Raw genomic sequence first — 20,271 nt, forward strand, 5'->3', positions numbered from 1 at the left:
GAAACAACTGCTACATTAGACTCGTGTGGTCTGTGTCGTAACATGCCCTATAATTTTCATTACTATCATTATGTCTCAATTATACTCAACTGCTCGTAATTACGATTATGCGAGCTGATTTTTTTTCTTTTCCGTACACTGAAATGAGATAAGAAATTTCTCATTTGGTATCAGCTGGTCCTCTACATCGTAAAAGCTCTTTCGTAGTTCGATTCTTAATAAATCATGAGTTGATAAACTGATGGGGTAAGCTGTGCTGATCAGTGGAAGTAAACGGATGTACACCATATACAGCCTTGTTTGAGGTAAGTCGATATTATACGTATGATGTAGGGAGTTATATCGTAGGTTTCAAAAGAGAGCAAATTTTCATATATTCATTGGAAAATAACAAGTATGGACGGGAATGTTACAAATGTTAATACCTGTATTGACCCATCATCAAAATGTTGATACGAGTGGTACATGAAGAACACAGACCTAGGTCTTATTAACAACTAGGTCTACAGTCTCATATTGAAATGCACTTTGGGCTTCTAGGCAAGCGTAGATAGGAAAATGTCGGGACCAATATAAAGTCAACATGACTACCCTTGAGCTGAAAACAGAGTGGATCAAAGAGCATAGAATAGGAAAATGTTGGGACCAATATAAAGTCAACATGACTACCCTTGGGCTGAAAACAGAGTGGATCAAAGAGCATAGAGCTTTTTACCCTCAGCGGTTTGAACTCGTCACTTCCCTCTCCCTCTGTTGTCCCGCTAAGCTGAAAACAGAGTGGATCAAAGAGCATAGAGCTTTTTACCCTCAGCGGTTTGAACTCGTCACTTCCCTCTCCCTCTGTTGTCCCGCTATGCTCTCCGCTCCACTCTGCGTTTTCAGCCTTATACCTACAAGTATGTGCATTGTGCACTCCCAATAATTAGATTTTCCCCATCAGGACCTTTGTAGAGTATACCATCGCAATGAGGATCGTACTCATATCCGTCTACATCTTCATCAACCTGCTTATGTTCGGGATGTGCGGGTATATCTACATCGTCTGGTCTCACTACTGGAAGAACAAGCATCGCTACCTCTATCCGCCTAGCTCAGGGAAACACGCCAGACACCAAGACAAACAAACCCTGGTCGAATATTTCGACGATAACGTCACACAAGTACCAACACAGAAGAGAGAGTTCAAACCAAGCTTCCCCAATGCGACCCAGTATGGGGTGAACTATTTGGCTGATAAGAGGTCAGTATAGAGGTGGTGGTCAGGACGCTCGCCTTGTAATAAGGAGGGCGTGGGTTCAATCCCAGTCGAGAACAAGACATGGAATTTTATCCTAAACCTGCCTCGATGGCAAGTAATGAGGAACGCGCGGGTTCCATTCTATCCAAGGCGATGGTAGTTCAAGAAGTTTCATTACCTTATGTAAGTCATATCGGATTAATTTCTGGTGTTCCAGCAGCACCTAAATGAGAAGTATTGTGTCACTTATCGCCCATCTGATGAGGGGCATACTACGGGATGGGCATGCTACGACACAGACCACATGAACATTTGTTTCATTGCTACGAAACAAAACGGAGAAAAACTTCCAGTGACGGCAAATTTCTAATATAAAATGTTCCGTTTTCGCAGGATGCTTCTTGAGTTCAAACGGAAAATAATCATTCGACTTCGCAGTGTCCTATTTGAAGAAAGTTCACTGACCCGACTGCAGAAGGAAAACCCATACGATGTGAACTTTGTAGAACCCATGCACAATCACAACATGAGTCCGGAAAAACTACTGTGTGAACTTCGAGACGCTATGTCTGGACAGGTAAAAGTTTCTTAGAGGTTTGATAGAGGGAAGTTACAACGAAGTCTTATCGTCCCGAAATCTAAGAACGGAGAGGGCAGGATAGGAAACCAGTACTTGCAAGGTAGGCGCGTTACCCTCCAAGCTAACTAGATTTGCCGTAACTTCCACTCCGCCGGGAATCGAACCCGGGATCTCCGGCGTGCAAGCCTAGTGTGATAGTGTGATACCCACTCGGCCACGGAGGCTGCTATCTATTACTTTATGTCCAGTAAGTATACAAGGTCATTTTACTATTGTAATTGATGTAAAGCTAATTTTACTTAGATTACCTATGTGAACGTTATACGTTATACGTAGATCACATTATTTCTTTCTTCTTAGTTATCATTTCTTAGAAGTCAGACATTGACTTGGGAAAAACCCCATTTGATGGGTTTTTTCTAGTTTTCTTTTGTAGCAGGGTTTTCCTAAAGGAGCTCTTCCACCCAAGCACTATTTATCAAATAATCCAATTACAGGTGAAACCCCTACGCCCAGAAGACGTGGAAGATCCTGAGTTGAGGAGAATGTTGACCACTAAACCTCTGTTTGGGAAGGATGAACACTACGAGAAGTGTGCCATTGTATCCAATGCGGGAGCGTTGAGAAATTCCTACCTAGGTGCCGAAATAGGTGAGACTATTTCTGTACTTGAAATCTTCTTCTTTTTCTCTGCCTTTTCCCGTGTACAGACGGGGTCGGCGTTTTTCGTGAGCCTCTCAATTTACAATTTTTACGAGTGAATGCCCTTCGCACTCAACCTTTGCTATTTCTTTAGCAAGGGAAATTCAGGCTGGTATACTCCCTGTTTGAAGTCTCTCAGCCAGACTAAGCTGGTCTACTCCCTGTTTAACGTCCCCCAGCCAGACAGCTGTATTTGAAAAAATAATAATAAACTCCGTTCATTAGTGCCACCTTATTTAGATTGCGGGGAGTGTTAGGGTAAAGGTCGTGAATAAACATTTCACTGTCATTCGAGGAATACAAAAGAGGTAGATTCGTAGAAGCTTAACCCATCCTTTAGGGCTGTTTGCCCCTACACCTAAGCTTCATAGTCATATATGCTCAAAATTTCCCCTTAATAAGTTAGACACGTTCATTCCAAATTTCAAGTCTATAGCTTTTTTTAAGAGCTAAGGTCTTATCCTCCCGAAAGAAAAGAGAGAAGGAAGACGGGATAGGAGAAAGTCAGCCGTTCCGAGAACGAACCAAGTCTCTCAGCCAGACTAAGCTAGTCTACTCCCTGTTTAACGTCCCCCAGCCAGACAGCTGTATTTAAAAAAAAAATAATAATAAACTCCGTTCATTAGTGCCACCTTATTTAGATTGCGGGGAGTGTTAGGGTAAAGGCCGTGAATAAACATTTCAGTGTCATTCGAGGAATACAAAAGAGGTAGATTCGTAGAAGCTTAACCCATCCTTTAGGGCTGTTTGCCCCTACACCTAAGCTTCATAGTGGGCTTTTTGTGTATGATAGAAGAGGTAGGTTGGGTTGGGGTGATTTTGAGAACATTAATGGTCTCAAATGACAGACTTAAACACTACCGAAAGAGTCTTATGAAAAATTGGTGACCAGTCATGTCATTTGAGACCCTTAAAGTTAGTATCTCAAAGTTGCAACTGTATCAAAGTTACCCCAAACCACCCTATATTCTACAATCTACATATTCTAACTTCTAAACGCTTTACGTTCTGCGTTCAATTCCAGGCATAATCAAAGATTTTCCAGGCCTGTACTTGCTCTTAGAAAACAAAACCAGAAGGCAATCTCTAACCCACTTTCTCTCGTGTTTTGCAGACAAGCATGATCTAGTACTGAGGTTCAATCATGCCCCTACAATCATTTGAGACCATTAAAGTTGGTATCTCGAAGTTGCAATTGTCTCAAAGTTACCCCAAACCACCCTATATTCTACATATTCTAACTTCTAAACGCTCTACGTTCTGCGTTCCCGGCATAGTTAATCAAAGATTTTCCAGGCCTGTACTTGCTCTTAGAAAACAAAACCAGAAGGCAATCCCTAACCCACTTTCTCTCGTGTTTTGCAGACAAGCATGATCTAGTACTGAGGTTCAATCATGCCCCTACCATAGACCATGAAGTTGATGTGGGTACGAAAACAACCATTCGAATTTTAAACTCACAAGTAGCGTCCAAACGTCATTTGAGACCCTTGAAGTTAGTATCTCGAAGTTGCAACTGTATCAAAGTTACCCCAAACCACCCTATATTCTACATATTCTAACTTCTAAACGCTTTACGTTCTGCGTTCAATTCCCGGCATAGGTAATCAAAGATTTTCCAGGCCTGTACTTGCTCTTAGAAATCAAAACCAGAAGGCAATCTCTAACCCACTTTCTCTCGTGTTTTGCAGACAAGCATGATCTAGTACTGAGGTTCAATCATGCCCCTACAATAGACCATGAAGTTGATGTGGGTACGAAAACAACCATTCGAATTTTAAACTCACAAGTAGCGTCCAAACCTGAATTTGACTTCACGAGCTCTTCCTTGTACAAAAACATCAAGATACTCATCTGGGACCCAATGCCATTCAGAGGCACACTCCAGGTTGTAAGTACCTAAAGCAGGGAATGATTCGATATCAGATTGACTGTCAATTGATAACCCGTGATTTTTTAAGTTTTACCGAGTGACGGGAGTTTTTTTTTAATGTTTGATAGAAGGAACTGTATCTACCATGGTCTTAATCCCGAAAACGAAGAGAGAAGGAAGTCCGCCCCGGGCGGGAATCGAACCCGCGACCTAGCGCTTACAAGACAAGACGCGCTACCCTCCAAGCTAACTAGGCTGGAATTAATTTTTCTTAAAAACATTTCCAGTGGTTGCGGAATCCGGAATTCAACTTCTTCCGATCATTTATCAAATATAAATCTCAACATCCGGATAGCAATGTTAAGGAACTGTATCTATTATGGTCTCAATCCCGAAAACGAAGAGAGAAGGAAGACAGGATAAGAGAAAGCCAGCCATTCCAAGAACGAACTTTATTCGCTCGAGATTAATTCCGCCTCGAGCGGGAATCGAACCCACGACCTAACGCTTACAAGACAAGACGCGCTACCCTCCAAGCTAACTAGGGTGGAATTATTTTTTCTTAAAAACATTTCCAGTGGTTGCGGAATCCGGAATTCAACTTCTTCAGATCATTTATGAAGAGAGAAGGAAGACAGGATAGGAGAAAGCCAGCCATTCCAAGAACGAACATTATTCGCTCGAGATAAATTCCGCCTCGAGCGGGAATCGAACCCACGACCTAACGCTTACAAGACAAGACGCGCTACCCTCCAAGCTAACTAGGCTGGAATTAATTTTTCTTAAAAAACATTTCCAGTGGTTGCGGAATCCGGAATTCAACTTCTTCCGATCATTTATCAAATATAAATCTCAACATCCGGATAGCAATGTCGCTATTGTGAATCCAGAGGAGCTGTGGAAACTCTGGATGTACCTTCAACAACACACCTATTCCAAAATGAGACTGAACCCCCCGTCTTCGGGATATTTGGGTAAGATTTATCCACTATGCTGTAAGCAGTGTAAGAGATAGGCCGCGGATTCGATAAGGTTCGCTCTCGGAACGGCTGGCTTCCTCTTATTGTGACTTCCTTCGCTCTTCGATTTGGGGACGATAAAGCCTCAGTACTTACAGTTCCCTCTATTCAGTTGTTACAGTTCCCCCTACCAAACCTCATAGAAAAAAATCTCCATTATTTGGACTTAGCAGAGAATAGGGATAATTACCACAAACAGTGGAGCAGTTGCAAATGGGTAAAAATTATAAATAAATGGTCGATTCCTATGTAAAAAGTTGGGAAAAATCCATCTTCGGGATATTTGGGTAAGATTTTCCAGGAGAACCCTGCCACTCAAAAGAAAGCCTTTTTTTTAAAAAAAAAGAAGATTATCTACTATTCCACTTCTCCTCCACTTATCCACCCCACACCACTTCACAAAATAAAGGCCTATGTTGTAAGCCGTAGTCCGCGGATTCGATTCCCGCCCGGGGCGAAATTTGTCTTAACAGATAAGGTTCGCTCTCGGAACGGCTGGCTTCCTCTTATTGTGACTTCCTTCGCTCTTCGATTTGGGGATGATAAAGCCTCAGTACTTACAGTTCCCTCTATTCAGTTATTACAGTTCCCCCCTACTAAACCTCTTAGAAAAAAATCTCCATTATTTGGACTTAGCAGAGAATAGGAATAATTACCACAAACAGTGGAGCAGTTGCAAATGGGTAAAAATTATAAATAAATGGTCGATTCCTATGTAAAAAGTTGGGAAAAATCCAAATCTGAGGTCAAAACTCCGAAAAGTAATTTGAAAAAGTCGAAAATTAAATTTTTAATTGCCGTTCTAATGAAAAAGTTCAAAGAGTTGTGACGTCAGATTTCACGTCAAAATGCGTAGAAACGCGGTCGAAAATTCAATTTTTAATTGCCGTTCTAATGAAAAAGTTCAAAGAGTTGTGACGTCAGATTTCACGTCAAAAATGCGTAGAAACGCTTGCGTACAAACAAACGAAGCGGGAGTCATGAATTATGACGTCATCGCCTACGGGAGCGTATGCCGTGACTGTATTTTTTTTCCACTGTCTAACAGTATTATCTTCTTTATGACATTTTTCTTTTTATAGACCCATCAGTTAGGTAGTAATTTGGGTACGAAAATAATTTTCTGATAGGTAACTAGTCATTTTTGGTATACTTTTATACTTAATATTTCTTATACATTCGGCCACCTTTGTGGTAGACGAACTTTTTTAGTTGATGAGAATGTAATTTCGTCAAATAAACAAGTGTTAGGTCCTAGATTTTTTATAGTATGTCTATTTCATTCAATATTTTGTCTTTCGTATTTCGAAATCTCTTTCCTATTTTTTCTAGTTGTATAGATTTGAAAGTTAAAGATAAAAAAAAAATGGACCTCAGTTGGGATTCGAAGGTCTTGATCATTTCCCCTAAGTGGCTGTTACCTACCAAATTGTCTACGAAGTGCCAAACAGGCATATCTATGATTTTACTAGGTATGTCATAGGGCATACTCGTAAGTAATCAAAGCACAATACAACATGGGAATGAAGTAAGTATTTGTAATATCCGCTCCTTGGTGTAGGGTGATACCTATTGTATCCATAAGTAGGTACATTGGGGTAACATTATTTGAGCATCAATATTTCTTGCCTTTGTTCGATATGAACTTAATTTTCATATGGGGAACCTCGTGTCGAGAGGTTTTTTTTCTATGGACTTTTTTTCAGCGTCACTGTACGAGTTTTTTATTTTTTTAGTGTCAGGGGTTTCACCCTCCATTCACTGACAAGCCATCTTCCTCCACACATTAACCTCGCCCAGCCTGAGTGGGACCGGGAAAAGCCATCATCATATTCAACTTATCAAGGTTTGGAAATTAAAAGGTAAAATTCAAACGAAGCAAGGGCCCATGCATGTCTGAAAAAAATTCGCACTCGCGTACTAAAAACAAAAACCAACATAATTTGGTGCTACAAGACATAATTTGCTAACACAAGAGCCGCACAACTGAAAAGTCATATGTCGAAAGATATCATTTATCACTCAACTGAACTGATTTGACGAGTAAGTACAATGGGTGAGAAATGAAAAGTATCTAATAGGTAAGTATACTTATCCCTTATCCGGTTAGTAAGACAGCGAATTCCTTTACTCTTTTAAATCTAGACCAGTTTTCAAATAAGTACTCAGTTCTTCTGAAAATTGTTTAAGTTTTTAGGAACCTACCGACACGCCGCGAATGTTAAACATAGTTTTAATTGCAAGTATTACGAGCATCTAACAAGACCTTTAATAAAATTTGGTGAATACCTCTTTGGTAAAAGAAATCCACCGAATTTCAACTTTAAATTGGACATATTATGTTTCAACTTTAAATTGGACATAGAATTTGCACTAAGGGCGGATTTTTGAGAAAATCTCGTAACATACATCCTAATTTGTCATCTACCCGTTTTATCGCGCGAGCTTTCCAAGATTTACATTTTGATTCTAATGAAAATACAATTCTTCGTTCCAAAAGCTTTCGACATCGCACACTCAAATGTTAATATGCGTCCACAACGGAGCCCCGACCCTAGTCCCGATCCAAGAGGGCTGTATTTAGGAGGCCCGGGCCCCGCCCCCTCGAGCTCCATTTTCTCCTTTACTGTAGGCCAGACTCCGAAAATTTGGAGCATCCACGCCCCCTCGATAAAATCCTGGATACGGCCCTGATCAAACATAAACTAAACTGTTTTTGACTTGACGGGGCGGAGTGCTACTACGCTCCTTAATTTAAAATCGTCGAGTTAATATTTGGACTCATTTTGAATTCAGCCAAAGTGGTCGCCAAGTGGTTACCTTCCACCAAAAAGTTTATTTTATTTATTTATTTATTTTTAAGGCCTTAATAGCAGGATTCTCACTTAGTGAGCTCTTCCACCCAACCGGTTTATTGTTATTATTTCTATCTCTTCTACAGGCCTCGCCCTCCTTCTCCCTCATTGCTCCACGATCAACATGTTCGAGTTCGTCCCCTCTCATCGTATGACCAGCACCTGTCACTACTTCTCTCCTCTCATAGATTCTACCTGTACGACCGGTGTATGGCATCCCTTGGCCGCTGAGAAACTGCTGTACCTTGCCTTGAATACCGCGTCGGATGAAACGGTGTTCAACAAAGGCTATGTGACAATTGCTGGCTATTCGACACTCAAATGTTAATAGGTGTCCACAACGGAGCCCTAACCCTAGTCCCGATCAAAGAGGGCCGTATTTAGGAGGCCCGGGCTCCGCCCCCTCGAGCTCCATTTTCTCCTTTACTGTAGGCCAGACTCCGAAAATTTGGAGCATCCACGCCCCCTCGATAAAACCCTGGATACGGCCCTGATCAAACCTAAACTAAACTGTTTTTGACTTGACGGGGCGGAGTGCTACTACGCTCCTTAATTTAAAATCGTCGAGTTAATATTTGGACTCATTTTGCCCGTACAATACTCCAAAGAACGGGTATGTTAGGATTGCAATACAATGTATATGCCTAGAGCTTTCAAAGACCAAAATCAAAATGTCATATTTCCATTAAGTAGCTTGATATTGAATAGTTTCAATTTATTTACATTTTTTGTGCCTTTGTATTTTTTTCCACTGTTTAACAGTATTATCTTCTTTATGACTTTTTTCTTTCTTTATAGACCCATCAGTTAGGTAGTAATTTAGGTACGATCCACTGTTTAACAGTATTATCTTCTTTATGACTTTTTTCTTTCTTTATAGACCCATCAGTTAGGTAGTAATTTAGGTACGAAAATAATTTTCTGATAGGTAACTAGTCATTTTTGTACACTTTTATATATTTCTTATAAATTCGGCCACCTTTGTGGTGTACGAACTTTTTTCGTTGATGAGAATGTAATTTCGTCAAATAAATAAGCGTTAGGTCCTAGATTTTTTTATAGTATGTCCATTTCATTCAATATTTTGTCTTTCGTGTTTCGAAATCTCTTTCCTATTTTTTCTAGTTGTATAGATTTGAAAGTTAAAAAAAAAATGGACCTCAGTTGGGATTCGAAGGTCTTGATCATTTTTCCTAAGTGGCTGTTACCTACCAAATTGTCTACGAAGTGCCAAACAGGCATATCTATGATTTTACTAGGTATGTCATAGGGCATACTCGTAAGTAATCAAAACACAATACATCATGGGAATGAAGTAAGTATTTGTAATATCCGCTCCTTGGTGTAGGGTGATACCTATTGTATCCATAAGTAGGTACATTGGGGTAACACAGTAATAAAAGCACAATACATCATGGGAATGAAGTAAGTACTTGTAATATCCGCTCCTTGGTGTAGGGTGATACCTATTGTATCCATAAGTAGGTACATTGGGGTAACATTATTTGAGCATCAATATTTGCATACGCATACTCGTAAGTAATCAAAGCACAATACAACATGGGAATGAAGTAAGTATTTGTAATATCCGCTCCTTGGTGTAGGGTGATACCTATTGTATCCATAAGTAGGTACATTGGGGTAACATTATTTGAGCATCAATATTTCTTGCCTTTGTTCGATATGAACTTAATTTTCATATGGGGAACCTCGTGTAGAGAGGTTTTTTTTCTATGGACTTTTTTTCAGCGTCACTGTACGAGTTTTTTATTTTTTTAGTGTCAGGGGTTTCACCCTCCATTCACTGACAAGCCATCTTCCTCCACACATTAACCTCGCCCAGCCTGAGTGGGACCGGGAAAAGCCATCATCATATTCAACTTATCAAGGTTTGGAAATTAAAAGGTAAAATTCAAACGAAGCAAGGGCCCATGCATGTCTGAAAAAAATTCGCACTCGCGTACTAAAAACAAAAACCAACATAATTTGGTGCTACAAGACATAATTTGCTAACACAAGAGCCGCACAACTGAAAAGTCATATGTCGAAAGGTATCATTTATCACTCAACTGAACTGATTTAACGAGTAAGTACAATGGGTGAGAAATGAAAAGTATCTAATAGGTAAGTATACTTATCCCTTATCCGGTTAGTAAGACAGCGAATTCCTCGAGTAAGTACAATGGGTGAGAAATGAAAAGTATCTAATAGGTAAGTATACTTATCCCTTATCCGGTTAGTAAGACAGCGAATTCCTTTACTCTTTTAAATCTAGACCAGTTTTCAAATAAGTACTCAGTTCTGAAAATTGTTCAAGTTTTTAGGAACCTACCGACACGCCGCGAATGTTAAACATAGTTTTAATTGCAAGTATTACGAGCATCTAATGAGTAAGTACCTACAATGGGTGAGAAATGAAAAGTATCTAATAGGTAAGTATACTTATCCCTTATCCGGTTAGTAAGACAGCGAATTCCTTTACTCTTTGAACGTTATACGTTATACGTAGATCACATTATTTCTTTCTTCTTAGTTATCATTTCTTAGAAGTCAGACATTGACTTGGGAAAAACCCCATTTGATGGGTTTTTTCTAGTTTTCTTTTGTGGCAGGGTTTTCCTAAAGGAGCTCTTCCACCCAAGCACTATTTATCAAATAATCCAATTACAGGTGAAACCCCTACGCCCAGAAGACGTTCTGAAAATTGTTCAAGTTTTTAGGAACCTACCGACACGCCGCGAATGTTAAACATAGTTTTCATTGCAAGTATTACGAGTATCTAACAAGACCTTTAATAAAATTTGGTGAATACCTCTTTGGTAAAAGAAATCCACCGAATTTCAACTTTAAATTGGACATATTATGTTTCAACTTTAAATTGGACATAGAATTTGCACTAAGGGCGGATTTTTGAGAAAATCTCGTAACATACATCCTAATTTGTCATCTACCCGTTTTATCGCGCGAGCTTTCCAAGATTTACATTTTGATTCTAATGAAAATACAATTCTTCGTTCCAAAAGCTCACCTCTTTGGTAAAAAATCCACCGAATTTCAACTTTAAATTGGACATAAGTTTCAACTTTAAATTGGACATAGAATTCACACCAAGGGCGGATTTTTGAGAAAATCTTCTAACATACATCCCAATTTGTCATCTACCCGTTTTATCGCGCGAGCTTTCCAAGATTTACATTTTGATTCTAATGAAAATACAATTCTTCGTTCCAAAAGCTTTCGACATCGTAGAAAATGATTCCTCAGCTGTATCATCGCGACAACATCATCGTCAGCTGAACATAGTCAACAATATTCCCATTAAACAAGGAGTGGTATTGTATCAGAGTGACTGTCAATTGATAACCTATGATTTGGTAAGTTGATAGATAAAGGGGATTTTTTTTTAAGGGGTTTGATAGTGGGAACTGTAACTACTGATTTCTTATCGTCTCAAAATAGAAGTAGGGCAGGATTGGAGAAAGCTAAAGGGGTTTGATAGTGGGAACTGTAACTACTGATTTCTTATCGTCTCAAAATAGAAGTAGGGCAGGATTGGAGAAAGCTACAAGGGGTTTGATAGTGGGAACTGTAACTACTGATTTCTTATCGTCTCAAAATAGAAGTAGGGCAGGATTGGAGAAAGCTAGGCATTCCGAGAACGAACCTTACCGTTTAGGATAAAGTTCGCCCCGAGTGGGAATCGAATCCGCGACCTAGCACTTACAAGGCAGGCGTCCCAAGCTAACTAGGCTGGCTTAATTTATTTTTGCTTCCCTTGTTTCAGAAAGGTCTTCCCTCCTCATCAACCAACACAGATATAATTCACTGGATAGAAGTACTTTCCTATCTGAGAGTAAGTGGGAATCGAATCCGCGACCTAGCACTTACAAGGCAGGCGTCCCAAGCTAACTAAGCTGGCTTAATTTATTTCTGCTTCCCTTGTTTCAGAAAGGTCTTCCCTCCTCATCAACCAACACAGATATAATTCACTGGATAGAAGTACTTTCCTATCTGAGAGTGTTCCTTGTACAAGAAGCCAATGTAGTCATATCTCTGGATAGCCTACAGCGATGTATAGTTAAAATTAATGTACCCATTTCTACAGCGACCAATATCAAACCTTACTTCGAAACCTCACAGAACTTTGGTTCCTGTAAGTTATGTCCAGCACAAAGTTATGTCTATTCGATCTCTTTTTAAAATCGCGGTCTTACCAGCAAGTTTGGCGTGTAACATTATTTTGGAGAACAAAAATTATATGCTCAAAATTTCCCCTTAATAAGTTAGACACGTTCATTCCAAATTTCAAGTCTATAGCTTTTTTTAAGAGCTAAGGTCTTATCTTTCATCCTGTTGGTCTATTCGATCTCTTTTTAAAATCGCGGTCTTACCAGCAAGTTTGGCGTGTAACATTACTTTGGAGAACAAAAATTATATGCTCAAAATTTCCCCTTAATAAGTTAGACACCTTCATTCCAAATTTCAAGTCTATAGCTTTTTTAAGAGCTAAGGTCTTATCCTCCCGAAAGAAAAGAGAGAAGGAAGACGGGATAGGAGAAAGTCAGCCGTTCCGAGAACGAACCTTATCTGCTAGGATAAAATCCGCCCCGGGCGGAAATCGTATATGCGACCTACCGCTTACAAGGCAGAAGAGCCAAGCCTGTAGCTTAAACTGTTCTGTTCTTACCAGATTTACTTACATATTTAAAGTACCTATTAAAATAAAAAAAGACTGTAGGCATGTACCTACAATTCATATTTCAGATTGGGCACGGCCTTTGAATCTCACCAAATCTGCAACAGTAGGGGCGGAAAATGAGTTCTCAAGAAAAGCCAAGAAAAAATCCCCGAGCAAAACCATGTTACCATGCCCCGGGCGGAAATCGTATATGCGACCTACCGCTTACAAGGCAGACGAGCCAAGTCTGTAGCTTAAACTGTTCTGTTCTTACCAGATTTACTTACATATTTAAAGTACCTATTAAAATAAAAAAAGACTGTAGGCATGTACCTTATACCAGATTTACTTACATATTTAAAGTACCTACCTATTAAAATAAAAAAAGACTGTAGGCATGTACCTACAATTCACATTTCAGATTGGGCACGGCCTTTGGATCTCACCAAATCTGCAACAGTAGGGGCGGAAAATGAGTTCTCAAGAAAAGCCAAGAAAAAATCCCCGAGCAAAACCATGTTACCATGTACAGTGTGTGGGAAAAGTTTCGATAGGCCCTCATTATTGAAGCGGCATACAAGGACTCACACTGGTAAGTTTAGAGTACTTTAGAGCTTGCTTGCAGTTTTACAGAAGTATATTGCGACGCGACTATCAATACAAATATTAACCTACCAAACTAAAGTATCTAAAGCGAAGTTACCATGTACAGTGTGTGGGAAAAGTTTCGATAGGCCCTCATTATTGAAGCGGCATACGAGGACTCACACTGGTAAGTTTAGAGTACTTTAGTTTAGAGCTTGCTTGCAGTTTTACAGAAGTATATTGCGACGCGACTATCAGTACAAATATTAACCTACTAAACTAAAGTATCTAAAGCATTGACAGCATTTATACGCTTTCCCGGAATGAAATTCCATGACTATTCCAGAAAAGTTCCATGACTTAAATTAGAGGTCGGAGGTACTTGAATAATTTTCTTTTTTGGCCAGGTGGCAAATTCAATGACTTTTCCAGGTTTTTCTTTAAATTTTCACGATTTTCTATGTCTTTTTGGTCGATTTTCAGATTAGGGAAACTAATGTCCCTCAACTTTTTTCAGGTGATGTTTAGAGTAATTTAGAGCTTGTTTGCAGTTTGACAGAAGTATATTGCGACGCGACTATCAGTACAAATACCTATTAACCTACTAAACTAAAGCATCTAAAGCATTGACAGCATTTATACGCTTTCCCGGAATGAAATTCCATGTCTATTCCAGAAAAGTTCCATGCCTTGAATTAGGGGTCGGAGGTACTTGAATAATTTTCTTTTTTGGCCAGGTGGCAAATTCCATGACTTTTCCAGATTTTTCTTTAAATTTTCACGATTTTCTATGTCTTTTTGGTCGATTTTCAGATTAGGGAAACTAATGTCCCTCAACTTTTTTCAGGTGAGAAGCCCCATGTTTGTGACGTCTGTAGCAAGGGTTTCTCAACATCCAGTAGTCTCAACACTCACCGCAGAATACACAGTGGAGAACGACCTCACGTATGTCCTATCTGTTTCAAGACGTTCACTGCGAGTTCCAATCTGTATTACCACAGGATAACGCATGTCAAGGTAACAATAGGTGTATCCTTCTTTTCAGGAAACGGAACCTATTTAACTATTTCTAGTCCCTCTAATTTTATCTCTAAGATAGTCCACTAATTTCATCTCAAAGCAGTCCACTCAATTTTATTTCAAGATTCCGGACGATAAGACCTCCGTCGTTAAATTTCCCTCTATCAAACATGTTAAAAAAAAGTTCGCTATCTAGTCCCTCTATTTTTATCTCTAAGATAGTCCACTAATTTCATCTCAAAGCAATCCACTCAATTTTATTTCAAGATTCCGGACGATAAGACCTCCGTCGTTAAATTTCCCTCTATCAAACATGTTAAAAAAAAGTTCGCCAGCCTAGTTAGCTTGGTTGATAGCGCGTCTGCCTTGTAAGCGCTAGGCCGCGGGTTTGATTCCCACCCGGGGCGGATTTTATCCTGAAGGGATAATGTTCGTACCGGAACGGCTGACTTTCTCCTATTCTGTCTTCCTTCTCTCTTCGATTTCGGGACGATAAGACCTCTGTTGTTTGAGTTCCTTCTATCAAACAGCTTTCAAAAAAGTTCTGTTCTAAAAAATAAAATCCCTAATAATCACGTCTTTTGTTTTCAGGATAAACCTCACAAGTGTGGCGCCTGTGGCAAATCCTTCCCTACTCCTGGTAATCTGAGAACTCATAGCTATTCTCACTCGGGCTCCTGGCCCTACAAGTGCACTGTATGTATTAAGGGATTCGCCAAAAGTTCCAATCTCAAAAACCACATGACCATTCATCATGTAAAATAGAATACATGCCCCCAGTGTCGGCGCCTGTGGCAAATCATTCCCTACTCCTGGTAATCTGAGAACTCATAGCTATTCTCACTCGGGCTCCTGGCCCTACAAGTGCACTGTGTGTATTAAGGGATTCGCCAAAAGTTCCAATCTCAAAAACCACATGACCATTCATCATGTAAAATAGAATACATGCCCCCAGTGTGATTATATTACTCAATCTAATCAATCAGACAACACGTAGTTAATAAATCGATCTAGTCTAGAATTTATAACATGAAATAGACTCATTTTATTTTTACTACGTACAGTGATCTTTTGATAACATGAAGAGAAAAATTCATAGGGCGGATAGCAGATAGTTTCGAAACTCACAGGAACACCAGTAGTCTATTGAGATACATTCGCTTTATTACTTTCCTTTTTCATTGCTACTCTTAGTTTCAGATCACTATCAGAGGGTATGATTTTATCTAGAATAGTCCAGATAGCAGATAGTTTAGAAACTCACAGGAACACCAGTAGTCTATTGGGATACATTCGCTTTATTACTTTCCTTTTTCATTGCTACTCTTAGTTTCAGATCACTATCAGAGGGTATGATTTTATCTAGAATAGTCCACGGAGAAGATGTCAAGCTAGACATGTCTAAGGGGTTTACAGTTAAGTTGTGATTGACAAATTTTAGGGCTAGATCATTGGCACAGTGCTCTATGACATTCCCTGTAAGATGTCGCTTTACTATTTTATCTTCGACAATGGAGTTGCATTTGGTTAGTAGAAGACCTTCAGGTTTCAAATATTTCTCTGCTATGATCATAGCATAGTTTAGTTCATTCAACTCGTTATTAACAAATCGTCGCAATCCATTGTAAACTTTCTGTGCGACATGCTCGCTTCCATGTTTGCGAGGGTCTACTCTAACTTCTGTACCAACCACACTGGCCGTCGCAATCCATTGTAAACTTTCTGTGCGACATGCTCGCTTCCATGTTTGCGAGGGTCTACTCTAACTTCTGTACCAACCACACTGGCTACCAATTCATTCAGATCTCTAGTTCTCTCCAATTTCTTAAACGTGTACCGAGTCTCGATAATAGCTCGCGCAATTTGTCTACTACGCTTTTCCTCGCCGTAGGTTTTCAATATTTTGGCAAGAGATACTTCATCAATAGCGGAGAGCACTTGATATCCCGTGATCCCTTCTTGACTCATTCTCATATCTAGGAGTGAGTTAGAATCTGGTTTGAATCCTCGTGTCGAGTTGGCTTGAGAATCCGAAATACCCACGTCCATGATAATGCCATCTATTGAATTGAAATTGTTATTCATATTCTTTAATATATTTGGTAAATCACTGAACTTTCCATACACAGGAACAAGTCTAGGATCATTTGCTGCTAAAGTTTTAGCTTTCTCAAATGATTCTTTGTCTCTATCTAGACAGATTACTTTCACATTCCCAATGTTTTCTAGTATCAGCCTTGTATGATTTCCATCTCCATATGTCATATCAATCATAGTTACATCATCAGATGAATCTTGAGAACATAGAAATTTCAAAATACTTCCTTTCACAACATTGTCATTTGTTTCACATGAATAAGTATTTACATGACTTCTGAACACTGGGTTTAACTTCCTCAAGAGAGTAGGTATTGAGCCATCTGTTGATTTGTACAAAGACTCAAACATTTGAGATCCATGTAGATTATTCTTTAAAACATTGCTTAGGAACTTGGAAGTCATTGTCTGGTTTAAGATATCTTGCTTATAAAATGTTCTATAGAAATGTGTTCCCATTTTATAAAAATAATTGAGTATTGAGCCATCTGTTGATTTGTACAAAGACTCAAACATTTGAGATCCATGTAGATTATTCTTTAAAACATTGCTTACGAACTTGGAAGTCATTGTCTGGTTTAAGATATCTTGCTTATAAAATGTTCTATAGAAATGTGTTCCCATTTTATATAAATAATTGGATTTACTACAATGATTGAACAGATTGGAGAAAATATGATTGAAAAACTTATCACTGGTCTTTCTTGAAAATAATTGGATTTACTACAATGATTGAACAGATTGGAGAAAATATGATCGAAAAACTTATCACTGGTCTTTCTTGTACTTATCTTTCCTTTTAAATAATTTGCTAAACATTCCTTTGGAATCTTCTCTCATCGCATCGTCTTTCTTGTACTTATCTTTCCTTTTAAATAATTTGCTAAACATTCCTTTGGAATCTTCTCTCATCGCATCTAGGAACTCTTGAGAGAGCAAAGTATTACACTCCTTACCATTCAGTCCACTGGCAGAGGTTTGAAAAGTTCTGGGATACTTCTTATTGTAGATGTCTTCAGAGAGTCTCTTTAGACTTGCCAAATTTTTCTTCAAAGTTTCCTCTTCTTCAATAGTGAATTTATTATTAGAAACAAACTGTGCTCGAGTCAACTCTCTTAAATACTCAGCAAAATCTCTGGAACAAAGAAATCAATTGGATTTAACTTCTTTAAAAATGTGTGATGAATAGTACAAGCTCATGTGCTCTTCTAGAAAAAAAAAAAAAAAAAAAAAAAAAAAAAAAAAAAAAAAAAAATGGATTTGAACATGAGATTGTGGTGTAGTGGTCCCTAGGTGGTGTAGTAGTCAAGATGCTTGCCTAGTAAACAGGAGTAAAGGGACTTTTCAGTCCTATGCAAGCAGTAACTAAGCAATATTAATTAATTGTAAAATAAAACTAGACTCAAATATGAAACTGTAGGTACACTGTAGACTTCAGGGATAGATATAAATAACTGAACCTCTGTCTTCTCACAAGTTGCCTACCCTTGATTCAGCAACGAGCTACCTGCCTCAATTTAACCTAAACCAAACTGAGTGGAGCTGGGACCAGGCAACACACTGTTGTCCATATGGTCATGCATCCAGATACTAACTATATGCAATGTTGCTTAACTTCAGTGATCCATTGGGAACTGGTGTGTTCAATACGCTATTGCTACTGGCTTGACCTTTTTAGCCAGCCTAGTTACTTTGGGGTTGTGGTTATGTACCGGGTTGAGATGAGCTCGGACTAGGTGAGACAGGATATTGTTTCTACAGTTTGGCACGGGAGTGGTAACTGAAAAACAAGGCAAGTGTACCCACCTTGCCTTCCCCAACCCAGTATATAACCACAACCTGGTAGAGGTAGCACAATACATCTGTCATCTGCCTTGTAAGTGCTAGACTGTGGGTTTGATTTCCATCCAGGTAGATTTTATCCTGGACGGAGAAGGTTCACTCTCAGAACAGCTGGTTTTCTCCTATCCTGTCTTCCTTCTCTCTTTCATTTCGGGACGATAAGACTCAAGACCTTAGCAGTTTAGCAGTTACAGTTCCCTCTGTCCAACCCTTTGAAAAAAATGACCTTTTTATATTTACCTGCCTCCTCTTTTGGTGATATCAAGTGGCCAGTGTTCAAATAGCTTCAAATATTCTTTGTAAAGTCTGCTCGCCATTTAGAATAAGGTAATCTCTTCTTCTACATCTGATGATCTCCTTCCTAGGTGATATTGCTCAGAAGAAGAGGATATATCCAGTTCTCAGTTCTTTTATCTTTTCACTTTATTTTTTTGAAAATTTATGTTTTATCACTTGTCTCGACTCGACTGCTGGACTGCTCTTATTTTTATTTCCTTTTGTTTTTTTTGTAAGGCGTATTTTTTTCATATGATTTCCCAAAAATACGCCTAAAAAACCCAGGATCTGGCACAGGGGAGCGTGTTGAGGACGAGATTTTTGTGGGAATTTTGCTATAAATCCCACCATTAAAAAAAATACCCTGAGGACGATTGAAATTACATGGGATTTTTATTGTCGTCCTCTAACAAACATAATAGGTACATAACAAATAGGTACATAGTGCGTATCACCAAACTTTAACCGAAGATGTAGGTAAATAGGTATGTGATCTAAGTTTCGATTTTTTTTTTTTTTTTACATTGGAAAAAGTGTGGTAATGGACGATTTCGACCGTAAAATCTCCAATTAAAGTTTATTGGTCTTTCTTGTACTTATCTTTCCTTTTAAATAATTTGCTAAACATTCCTTTGGAATCTTCTCTCATCGCATCTAGGAACTCTTGAGATCTTTCTTGTACTTATCTTTCCTTTTAAATAATTTGCTAAACATTCCTTTGGAATCTTCTCTCATCGCATCTAGGAACTCTTGAGAGAGCAAAGTATTACACTCCTTACCATTCAGTCCACTGGCAGAGGTTTGAAAAGTTCTGGGATACTTCTTATTGTAGATGTCTTCAGAGAGTCTCTTTAGACTTGCCAAATTTTTCTTCAAAGTTTCCTCTTCTTCAATAGTGAATTTATTATTAGAAACAAACTGTGCTCGAGTCAACTCTCTTAAATACTCAGCAAAATCTCTGGAACAAAGAAATCAATTGGATTTAACTTCTTTAAAAAGATGTCAACTAAGATTTGACACCTCCATTAGCTTTCCACAGAACTCACACAGCTTCATCTTCCTTGAACTGATCTCGTACCAAGACAGACACACGTTAGATACCTCAAACAAGTCAATCCAGCAGGGACTATAGAGACATTGACTTGATGACAGTAGAAAAAAAAGAGTAGGTACTTTATAGTAGGTACCTAACAGAAACACTCACTTGTGACTTGAATTAGCGCAAGAATGAAAAGAGGTTGAGAAAACTAATTATTAGGTAAGTACCTACGAAAAACGAAATTTTACTTCAAATTCTTCAAAAGTTGTGAGGTCTTGAGAAACAGAAAATAAAATTTATAAAAATTACAAGTCAAAAATAAACAAAGAATTTATGGTGGGAAAGGGAAGTTGTGAGGTAGAGGAGGAGAACTATCGATAGCACTATCGATAACTATCGATAGTTTTGACTATCGAACGCTATCGATAGTTGAGGCTTGACTATCGATAGTGTTTTCGATAGTTTTTT

General features: G+C 38.8%; 4 protein-coding genes and 1 pseudogene across 5 annotated transcripts; 2 read left to right on the plus strand and 3 right to left on the minus strand.

The window, feature by feature from the left end:
• Positions 1-222: 222 nt before the first annotated feature.
• On the plus strand, positions 223-9,095 carry LOC103511216 (beta-galactoside alpha-2,6-sialyltransferase 2). The gene is made up of 7 exons (XM_008475935.3): positions 223-305; positions 941-1,240; positions 1,631-1,814; positions 2,315-2,468; positions 4,211-4,410; positions 5,192-5,366; positions 8,353-9,095. The coding sequence occupies exons 2-7, from the start codon at positions 966-968 to the stop codon at positions 8,592-8,594; spliced, it is 1,230 nt and encodes a 409-aa protein (XP_008474157.1). The 5' UTR covers positions 223-305; positions 941-965; the 3' UTR covers positions 8,595-9,095.
• Positions 9,096-11,462: 2,367 nt separating this feature from the next.
• Positions 11,463-15,584, plus strand: LOC103511220 (zinc finger protein 813-like). Its single transcript, XM_026825057.1, has 6 exons — positions 11,463-11,640; positions 12,215-12,419; positions 13,366-13,536; positions 14,377-14,546; positions 15,141-15,292; positions 15,384-15,584. Exons 1-6 carry the CDS (start codon positions 11,473-11,475, stop codon positions 15,487-15,489), a joined length of 972 nt encoding a protein of 323 aa, XP_026680858.1. The 5' UTR covers positions 11,463-11,472; the 3' UTR covers positions 15,490-15,584.
• Positions 15,547-17,463, minus strand: LOC103511217 (probable methyltransferase-like protein 15 homolog). The gene is made up of 4 exons (XM_008475936.3): positions 17,357-17,463; positions 16,329-17,114; positions 15,912-16,239; positions 15,547-15,775 (listed from the first exon to the last, which is right to left on the minus strand). The coding sequence occupies exons 2-4, from the start codon at positions 17,103-17,105 to the stop codon at positions 15,693-15,695; spliced, it is 1,188 nt and encodes a 395-aa protein (XP_008474158.1). The 5' UTR covers positions 17,106-17,114; positions 17,357-17,463; the 3' UTR covers positions 15,547-15,692.
• LOC108252628 (ubiquinol-cytochrome-c reductase complex assembly factor 2-like) lies at positions 17,196-18,958 on the minus strand. Of its 2 annotated transcripts, none has more exons than XM_026825056.1 (3): positions 18,729-18,958; positions 17,503-17,781; positions 17,196-17,353 (listed from the first exon to the last, which is right to left on the minus strand). In XM_026825056.1, exons 1-3 carry the CDS (start codon positions 18,803-18,805, stop codon positions 17,338-17,340), a joined length of 372 nt encoding a protein of 123 aa, XP_026680857.1. In that variant the 5' UTR covers positions 18,806-18,958; the 3' UTR covers positions 17,196-17,337. The 2 variants fall into 2 exon arrangements, with proteins under 2 accessions (XP_026680857.1, XP_017300391.2); XM_017444902.2 differs by having other exon boundaries at positions 17,196-17,343; positions 17,493-17,781.
• A 460-nt stretch (positions 18,959-19,418) lies between these two features.
• The window catches only part of LOC108252629, a 2,780-nt pseudogene continuing 1,927 nt past the window's right edge, over positions 19,419-20,271 (minus strand).

This window comes from Diaphorina citri, unplaced genomic scaffold (genome assembly GCF_000475195.1).
Source record: "Diaphorina citri unplaced genomic scaffold, Diaci psyllid genome assembly version 1.1 scaffold689, whole genome shotgun sequence".
NCBI lineage: Eukaryota > Metazoa > Arthropoda > Insecta > Hemiptera > Psyllidae > Diaphorina > Diaphorina citri.

What these genes read in the sequence shown, in the direction of transcription:
- LOC103511216 (XM_008475935.3), top strand. Translation starts at nt 966, where the DNA reads ATGAGGATCGTACTCATATCCGTCTACATCTTCATCAACCTGCTTATG. An exon ending in GAGACGCTATGTCTGGACAG is followed by an intron (nt 1,815 to 2,314) that starts GTAAAAGTTTCT and finishes ATCCAATTACAG; the next exon opens with GTGAAACCCCTACGCCCAGA. An exon ending in TCAGAGGCACACTCCAGGTT is followed by an intron (nt 4,411 to 5,191) that starts GTAAGTACCTAA and finishes AAACATTTCCAG; the next exon opens with TGGTTGCGGAATCCGGAATT.
- LOC103511220 (XM_026825057.1), top strand. Translation starts at nt 11,473, where the DNA reads ATGAAAATACAATTCTTCGTTCCAAAAGCTTTCGACATCGTAGAAAAT. An exon ending in CTCACAGAACTTTGGTTCCT is followed by an intron (nt 12,420 to 13,365) that starts GTAAGTTATGTC and finishes TTCACATTTCAG; the next exon opens with ATTGGGCACGGCCTTTGGAT. An exon ending in ACAGGATAACGCATGTCAAG is followed by an intron (nt 14,547 to 15,140) that starts GTAACAATAGGT and finishes TTTTGTTTTCAG; the next exon opens with GATAAACCTCACAAGTGTGG.
- LOC103511217 (XM_008475936.3), bottom strand. Translation starts at nt 17,105, where the DNA reads ATGGGAACACATTTCTATAGAACATTTTATAAGCAAGATATCTTAAAC. An exon ending in ATGAATTGGTAGCCAGTGTG is followed by an intron (nt 16,240 to 16,328) that starts GTTGGTACAGAA and finishes ACGGCCAGTGTG; the next exon opens with GTTGGTACAGAAGTTAGAGT. An exon ending in TTCTCCGTGGACTATTCTAG is followed by an intron (nt 15,776 to 15,911) that starts ATAAAATCATAC and finishes GGACTATTCTAG; the next exon opens with ATAAAATCATACCCTCTGAT.
- LOC108252628 (XM_026825056.1), bottom strand. Translation starts at nt 18,805, where the DNA reads ATGGCGAGCAGACTTTACAAAGAATATTTGAAGCTATTTGAACACTGG. An exon ending in ATCACCAAAAGAGGAGGCAG is followed by an intron (nt 17,782 to 18,728) that starts GTAAATATAAAA and finishes TCTTTGTTCCAG; the next exon opens with AGATTTTGCTGAGTATTTAA.